This window comes from Prionailurus bengalensis, chromosome D2 (genome assembly GCF_016509475.1).
Source record: "Prionailurus bengalensis isolate Pbe53 chromosome D2, Fcat_Pben_1.1_paternal_pri, whole genome shotgun sequence".
Lineage (NCBI taxonomy): Eukaryota > Metazoa > Chordata > Mammalia > Carnivora > Felidae > Prionailurus > Prionailurus bengalensis.
The window spans coordinates 82,534,478-82,543,312 of NC_057351.1; the positions used below are offsets into that span (position 1 = coordinate 82,534,478).

Below are 8,835 nucleotides of genomic sequence, written 5' to 3' on the forward strand. Positions count from 1 at the left end.
CCTCTGTTTTCAGAAGAGTACCCTCTAACACCACTACACCTGATTTCCTCATTCAGGAGGCACTCTGCTTTACCATTTCCTTAGAATAGACCTATATTCCTCTGCCGGAGCAGAAGTTGTCTGGACATGGGAAGTGGAGAGATGTGAGATTGAACTGATTCTTAAACTTCAAGCCGATCCTTTTTGTTTTCGTGCTGCCTTCACTACATCCAAACCACTGGCTCCATGAATACTTGAGTCTTTGGAGGGTCTGTTACTCAACTATTTTCATAAGAACTTTTCTCAGTCTTAGTCAATTGCTCATCACTCAGCAAAACACCACTGCCATCATCTTCTCTCCCATTCCTTTTGTTCTTATGTGTTTATTTTAGCTGGGTTTAAAGAGATACCGAAAGGAAATGTGTGTGTTTAGTTTTTGGTGTTCTTAAAGCTCTTTAGCTCCCAACCTCCATATGATATCCCCCAAAAAGACTATGATAAATATGTTGGATCATATGCCCCTCCAAACTTGGCACTAATCCCTGTGATCTTTGTGCTCTTGAGGATCTGGGTCACCTGCTTTTCCTTGTGGGAGGCAAAAAGCGACTCTGTATGATCGACAATACATGAGAATCATACTGGTTGGCAGTTCCCTAAAGAAGGGGATGTAGCACTGACAAATAGGTAACAAATGTCCCAGACACAGGGCGGCTTTGTCCTCCAAAAGGTGCTGATCTTGAGGAAGCAAGGATTTCCCTCGGTTGCTTTGTATTAAAAAAATGTTGGCTTCATCTCAGAAAGACTAGTTATCCAAGCAGAGCACCTCCCTTGATGTCCTTCTCCATTGTAAGCCTCAGCAACATCTGTTCACACTTAGCACTCCTGAATCAATTTATTAATGTGGATTCCCATTGGTGTGCAGGGATAGCAAAGGCTTCTTGGAGAAATTCTAAGCCCTGGAGAGAAGAAGGAGGCCATGGCAGGCAGCTCTTCCAGAGCTCAATGCCTGGAGCTCTGGGTATGTGCATAGAAAGGGGGTAGATACAAGGTCCTTCTTTTATTTGAGTGACTAGTGGCAAAAGGAGGTGATACTTGTTTCCCTGCTTTCACCTCAGAAGTCCCAAAGGAAGGAAATCCATTGTGGAAAAAATAAACTGTGTGCTTTGTGAGGGTAGGTGCTCTGTATTCTTGTAAGGATTTTGCATTAGTCTCTGAAACAAGATGCCTGGGACATTCAAAGAAATAACACCATCCTTCTGAAGTGTTGAACTTTAAGTTAAACAAACTTGTGGTTTCTTCTGAGACCTCTAGCCGTCCGTGTCACAATGACGCAGTTCAGAAGACAATGCTTTTGAAGGACATTTTTAATGGCAAACTTTAAATGAAGTCAATCCTTGGTAGCTCCGTGACAATGCCTGTGTGTTATTGTCCTTTTCTGACTTAACAAGAACAAAAAAAGAACCAGTTAGTCACATATGATGGGACGTGATGACATTTTTACTCCTGAACTTTTCTGGTATAAAAGGGTCACCCAAGGAAGATCTGACAGTAAGTGTGAGGAATTTGGCAATAAAACCACCGATCTGCAGAGATTTCCAAAAACCCAAAATGATTAGGTAAAAGACTGCTTTTTTCCACAAAGAAAAATGTTGAATTTGTATATGCTTTTTTACATTTGTACTTGCCTAAATGAAACTAATCTTAAGGTTTGTTTCCTCTTATCCTACAGCTCATTAAAATTCAGTCTTATTCTACTTCTGTTGATTTCTACAATGCATGTGTTCTGGTCTTATCCCGTTCCACCTTCTAAGGTAAGAGTTTGCCTCTATTTTGATGCTTGACTAGGTGGCTTATAAGTGTTTAAATTCGAAAATAATCTTAAGGAATATGTGACAGAAAAGTAATTTCTCATTAGTAGAGTTTTCAATGAAAAAAATACAAGTAGAGTCACGAAATTAGTAAAAAGAAGCATTTATGTGACAATAAATAATGCTAGACTTATTCAAATTTGTTTGGGCTCCTGCATAGAAAAGCATTAATTTCAATTTAAAATGTACATAGTTTTGCCCACAACAATTTATTTATTCCACATGTGTTCACCGAGGATCAAAGTGAACATTTAACCATTGAAACTGCATTACAAATACAATGGGTCATTTGTTTTAAATAGTGAATTTACTAATTTTATAAAAATGGTAACTTTTTCAGATATAGAGCATAGATAATACATCAGAAATCAATGAAATATCATATGATATATTAATTCATATATTTATTCAAGAATATTGACTGAGCTTCCAACTTTAATCATTGAACTGTTCAAAACCTTGAGAAAATGAACATCTTTCTTTGGCATTTTGAATAGTATTTCGACATGATATTTCAGTTGTTTTAATGTCAATACATTGTTTAAAATTTCAAACATTATTTTGTTGCCTAATACGTTTTGTGTTCATTGAAACTTAAGCTGGCATACTGTAATTACTGAATCAATGTAATTCATGAAACTATTTTTAGGATAATGAGATGCTACATAAATCCTAAATAATAGATAAATGTCCAAACATAATGCTCTAGCTGTTTATATTATTGGTCTTCTCACTAATCTTTGCATTTGTCATTTTTCTATTTCTTGTTTACTTAAGCCAGCTTCTTTTTTCCTGATTTAGTCCTATGAGCATTCAACACTAATTGAGTCATTGATTCTATAAGACACCAACCATATTGATCAGGTTGATGAGTCACAACCCATAAATTGGTATATTTTCTCAAGTGTCTTCCTAATTACTTTTTATTCTTTTCCCCAAGGTTTGTTCATGACATTTCTGTTGAACAAGAGGCATTTGTGTGTGGCTTTTTTTTTTAAATTAAGAATGTACTTTCTTCTAATGTACTTACAAATCTGCTTGTCCATAAATGAAATGTTTCTTCTTTCAGTATTTTCCATATTTCTGTTTTTGCATGTGACAATTCTGTTCTCATTATAACTCCATCGTGTAGCAATGGTACCAATTTGACTGTTTAAAGTGAGTAATCATGCAGAGAAATGATATATAGGCTTTTGTAATATTTGTTGTGAACTTCATAGAGTCCATCAACTAAGCAAGTATACCATATTATTCTGTTAATAAGTCAGCTCTGGCAAGGACTCCCTTCAATGATCAGCAAAGTATATCGGTATCTTTTTAAGGGATGTTTTCAGGATCCCATAACCAGAACAGATGCATTTCTTTTTCAATATAAAGGTGGCATCATGAATATTTCTGTAAAGAACTGGAATGCTTCCTTTTCTGAAATGATTCATAGGCCCCTCCTTGCTGGGGATTTAAAATAGATGACATTATATTGTGCTTAGATTTCTTCCATTAACACAGGGGAAAACACATAGTGAGCATTCAAATAAGAGTTTTTGATTGGTTTTATCATGACCAATATTTCTGAAACCCTGTCAGACTATCGCTGGGTCCAAAAAAGAAAAAAAAAATCTTTTTTTTCAGAAGCCAATGGGAATGGTTTGCCTGGGAGCAGACTGCTGGAACTTTCAGTAAACCACCAAGTCATAGATGAAGATCCCAGAGAGCATTCTTTTCCCCCACTCTGTCCCCATTTCAACTTCTAAAGTTACCTGAAACCACACTTGGTTTACTGCACCAGAAAAGGATAATGTGTAATTTTCACTTTGTAGTATGTTTCTTTCTTTATAATAAGACCATTCAGCCACTCTTTCCTCTTTTAAAAAAAATGTTTATTTTTACAGAGAGAGAGAGAGAGAGAAAGAGCACAATTGGGAGAGGGGCAGAGAGAGAGAGAGAGAGAGAGAGAGAGAGCAAGCAGGGGAAGGACAGAAAGAGAGGGAGAGAAAGAGAATCCCAAGCAAGCTATGTGCTAGCACACAGCCTGATGTAGGGCTTGATCCCACGAACCATGAGATCATGACCTGAGTCAGTATCAAGAGTCAGATGCTCAACTGACTGAGCCACCCAGGTGGCCCAGCCCCTTTTCCTCTTATTGTTCTCGTGTGGTTGAGAAACATGGACTTGGAGTCAGATGCTTCCACTCAAATCCCTGCTTCACCTACGAGGCATTTAATCTCCTCATGTAAAACTTAGCAATAATAATACCTACTTCACACATAGAGCTTTCTGAGGGGATAAAATGAAATGAAGCACATAAAACATTTACCACAAAGAAGATCACGAATGAATCTTTGCTCCATTTATTGATGGGATTTGCAGTGATGCCTCATCAACATTGTACGTCCTCTGAAATCCCTCTTTTGTGATTGACAAGTGTTGAAAATTCTTACTCGATCCCTGGGTCAGGCCCACTTCCTGGAACTGTCCAGCCCTGTTTCTTGGGATGTGCCGTTTGCTCTTTACTTGGTTTCTTCATCTAGAAAGTGTGAGGTTGAACTGCAGATTCTCAATGGCCAATGTGAGCTCTAAGATTCCACGTGTATATTTCTTTTGAGACAAAGTGCCCCTTACACTATCCAGGTCTTTGAGCCACTTATGAGGAGCTGAGCCAAAGTCAAAAGATGAAGATCCCATTGTTCAAGTAGCAAGATATCCTGATGGAGAATCTTGGCAAATGGCCCAGGACAAAGCACAGAAAGGAAGTGTTTCCCACTGAACCCCAAAGTTTGGTTATCATGTGTCGTTTTTCTTAGTGAATTTAAAAAACTTCCCAGGACTCATTAGTGCCAAGTGAAAGATTCTTTATAAAGTAATAGCAACCAGATAACTACATATGGTGTATGATGCAAGGACTGGGTAACAGCAATTACATAAGGGTATAAAAATTAGACAAGAGCTCTGAATAATATTTTGTATCTAGATAAATTGTCTATTGTGTTCTGGCAAAATTTCCCTCAGAAATGTTGGAGTCATTGGATTTACTGCCTTCATGTTTTGAAAATTCTTACTATTGAAATAAACTTTTAACCCTAAAGCTGTGTTCTCTCCCTCCTCTCCCATCTGAATTGCCAGGTGCCTGGAAAATCTGATTACTTTCTCATCCTGCTGAACAGCTGCCCAACCAGGATGGACAGGAGCGAGGGACTAGATTTTCTAAAGCCAATTTTGGAGAAGACATTCATGAAAAGGTCCTTTCGCAATGGAGTTGGAACAGGGATGAAAAAAACTTCCTTTCGAAGAGCAAAATCATGAATAAGTGTGCAAAGGACTCTGGGAATTAATTTCAAACTTTGTAGAGTGTGACTGATGTGCTAAAAGTCAGTTATATCTTTATCATTAAGTGTTGGTGTGCTCTCAATTCTTAAATATCATTCTTCTCTGAGCTGGTACAGAGTAAATTGAGTTTGAAAAACAGGTAAACCTGCCCCAAACTTCCACAGCAAGAGAATAAACTATTTATGTGATCAGTTAGCAACTTCCCTGACTAAGGATGGGCACATTTGCTTTGATCTTAAATTGGCCAGAAAGTACGAGCAGTTTTACTGTAATGACAATGGTAATGATTTTTTTCCTGCCTGTAATACTGTATATCAGAATACTGATTTTTTTTTCTTTTAAATACGGCTTTCTGAAATGACTCAGAAGAACCAATTCTTCTGGGATGTGTGATTTCAGTTTCTCAGAGAGTCTTGTGAGATCACCCAAAGTTGAGATTCATGCTACCACTGTGTTTTCTTCCATCAATTCACTGATACCAGAAATAAACGTCAGCTGTGCCCTCTGGGTGTAACCCTTGCTGTTCTTTCCATCAAATATACTTGGACGTGGATTGTTGTTTTGTCTTGGAAGTTTGTCGTTTCCTTTTATCTTAAAACACAGAAATAGTGCCAGTAACAATAATGACAATACAGGAACTGCTAGTTGCCCTGTGGTGTGTGGGGGGAGGGGGTCCTTTGTGAATCGGTTCCTCCAAATTGTGCCGATTAACACCCCACTCCTTTCCTTTCCAGGAAAGACCTGGACCCTCCTTCCACTGTAACTCCCGACATTACTCGTTTTAAAAGGATAACGTAACATTGGTTTGCGTGTTATTTCTTCAGAGGCCCAACTTTAATAAATGTGTACATGCCTATTTGATTCTGCAGTACACTAAGGGCATTCTGACCAAGAAAATCATTATGTTTTCCACCTCACTCTATGTGTATAGACACAGATGAGGTGAAAAAGTCCTCATGCACTTTAAAATGGACTAGGGACCCTCATATCCTTTTGCTTCCTATCCCTGTGGTCCTGGCCTTTGTTCCCATGGGGACAGCTTTAGAAATCTAACCTGCTGGCTAGTAACAGCTCAGCCCTCCCTGCCCTCCATGACCAAACTTCTTTCAGGGCATCTGGAATGCAGCAAAAGAATTTATCTATTAGTAATGTCCTGTCTGCTCACAAGCACTGCGGCACCATAAGGCCTAATGGGTGAGATGCAGAGTACTTCCAATAAACTGGAAAATCTGACAGCAGATTGTCAAAGACACTAGTATTTTTTTTTTAAATCTGCCTAGCATTATTGGCAGGGAGGCTAATTAACTAACTCAATAGGTGTTATTTACTGCTTCGAAGTTGAAAAATAGTTCCTGCGCTAATATGCTCATGGCACGGGTGGTGTCGATTGGGCATCTTATGTAGGGAAGACATTGTTGTTGCAAGGAACCTTCCTTATTTCCTATTTGCATTTATATGGATTGGTTGGAGTAATAAAACACTAAAAACATAATTGGAAAGATTCTTTTCCCACTTCTGGATCTAAAATATCATTGTAACCTCAGGGGGAAAAAGGCCTATGAAAAAGTATTTGCACTCTAAAAAACTATAGCAGAGGAAAAGCTGGAAGCAGGGAAATTTACCTTCTAAGAAGAAATTGTACCTTTTGGTAAGATGTTAGGAATAAAGTGTTTAAGATGAAAAATACCTCCAAGTCGTATTTGGATAGTGTCATTAGAGAGGTGACCAAAGGCTAACCATGTAAACCTTTGGGAAAGTGAACCCGAAGCCAGTGTAGGAGCCAAGTGGCCAAGTGGACTGTATTCAGTAACTGGTATCAGTTTCTGCAGAGCCCTGAGCCCACTTGCTCTCAAGGCTGCAGCATGGAGAAAGGCCTGGGGTGATAGGTGGTGAGGAGCTGATTACCAGATGCTAATGACCCTTTGCCCTTTCCCACGTCCTGGTGGGGGAGGGGATTGTTGGAGGAGGACTGAATTTCACCTTTAGAGCCAGCTGCCTTAGGCAAGGCTTTGGAAGCCCTCAGAATGCAAATATCCCAAGGGAGGAATAATGTGAGGAGTTAATTTTGATCAACCATACCTCAACCTGTTAAGTTTCATGTCTTATCTGGAGAGATTTTTCTAAAAGAGAAGGAAAAGAAACCATGAGGGCCATGGGCACCTGAGGGGAGAATTCTGGGGTGGAGAAAGTGCATACAAAGCAGGACTGGGCAAGCAGGAGGCCACAGACCCCTGGGCCACATGGACCTGCTTGGATCTCAGTGTCACTCTTTGCTCAGTTTCATGACCTTGCTCAAGCTTCTAGAATCTTTCTGAGCCCAAGTTTCATCAGCTATGAAATAGGGTTAGTATGACTGACCTTGTGGGATTGTTCATTTGCTCATTAATTTGCCGATTCGTTCACTTGACAAATATTTTTTGAGCACCTAGTATATCCAGAGAGAGTATTCTAGGCAACGGGAATGAAATCATTAAGAAAACAGACCAAATTCCTGCTCTTATTGATATTTCATTGGGGTTAGAGGGGAGTTGGAAAAAAACAAGATTATAGATGTTAGATGGTGATAAATGATAAGGAGAAACAACAAGAAACAGGGAGAAGGAGTGTGGAAGGGTAGGAATGTGGATGTAATTTCAGATACTGCTGTCAGAGAAGTTGCTGAGAATGATTAGTAAGAATTCCAAGATTTCTCCAGTGGAGTGATCAGGGCGAGGGTGAAAAGGATGGAACCAGCTAAGTAGGGGATTTATGCAGGGTCTTGTCAGAACTTTTGCTTTTCCTCTGAATGACATGGGAAGCCCCTCAAGAGTTTTGAGCAGAGAAATGACATTATCAAATATATCTTTTAGCCTTCATTAATTTGTAAGAGTCAGAAACAAATACATACCTAGTAGGTCTCCATACTAGCAGCCGCAATTCTTTCTGTGATTGACCTTGGGAACTAGGATTCCCTTCTTTCCCTGCCTGTTTCACAATTCTACCCTGGGAAATAATTACGCTGTCAGTTGGAGCCTGTGGTTGGGTAAGGACCCTGGGAAGGGAGAGCTGTCACTCTCCAAGGTACTGAAAGAATCTGGATGAGAGATCAGATTCTCATCCAGCAACTAAAACTTGTCTTGAAGGTGAAACTCCACTGGATTCCTCTTGCAAGGATGAGGATCATCTTGTTCTTAAAAACGTTTATTGAGATTTCCATAGAAGCACCCCGAATTTTGGAAGAAGGATGCATGAGTATGTGAATCTGTGGGTAGAAAACCCATGCAAAGAAATACAAGAATTAAGATTGCAACTCACACACATGAATTTTAGGATGCTCATCTCATTCCCTTTCTCCTGGAAATTTATTTCTAATGCAGAAACATTAAAAACCAAACAATGATGTCTGCTACAAAATTTCCACTCCAAACACTTAGCCTCATTCACTTTTGAGCATTCCCAGGAAGAAGCAATATTTTAGGGAACGGAAATACAAAAACAATTGGATTTCAGTTCTCACATAGAGTAAGACCCAGAACACAGCAACTTGACTCAACGTCACATTTTTTTCATGTTTATTTATTTATTTTGAGAGAGAGGGAGAGAGAGAGAGAGAGGGAGAGAGACAGAGAGAGTGCATGAGCTCGGGAGGGCAGAGAGAGAGGGAAAGAGTGAAGCCCAAGAAAGT

The 8,835-nt window shown here is 39.3% G+C and overlaps 1 protein-coding gene across 1 annotated transcript; it reads left to right on the top strand.

The window, feature by feature from the left end:
- The first annotated feature begins 1,467 nt into the window (after positions 1 to 1,467).
- NPS (neuropeptide S) lies at positions 1,468 to 5,698 on the top strand. The gene is made up of 3 exons (XM_043596124.1): positions 1,468 to 1,527; positions 1,686 to 1,790; positions 4,968 to 5,698. The coding sequence occupies exons 1-3, from the start codon at positions 1,468 to 1,470 to the stop codon at positions 5,145 to 5,147; spliced, it is 345 nt and encodes a 114-aa protein (XP_043452059.1). The 3' UTR covers positions 5,148 to 5,698.
- Positions 5,699 to 8,835: the final 3,137 nt, after the last annotated feature.

What these genes read in the sequence shown, in the direction of transcription:
- NPS (XM_043596124.1), top strand. Translation starts at nt 1,468, where the DNA reads ATGACATTTTTACTCCTGAACTTTTCTGGTATAAAAGGGTCACCCAAG. An exon ending in CACCCAAGGAAGATCTGACA is followed by an intron (nt 1,528 to 1,685) that starts GTAAGTGTGAGG and finishes ACTAATCTTAAG; the next exon opens with GTTTGTTTCCTCTTATCCTA. An exon ending in ATCCCGTTCCACCTTCTAAG is followed by an intron (nt 1,791 to 4,967) that starts GTAAGAGTTTGC and finishes CTGAATTGCCAG; the next exon opens with GTGCCTGGAAAATCTGATTA.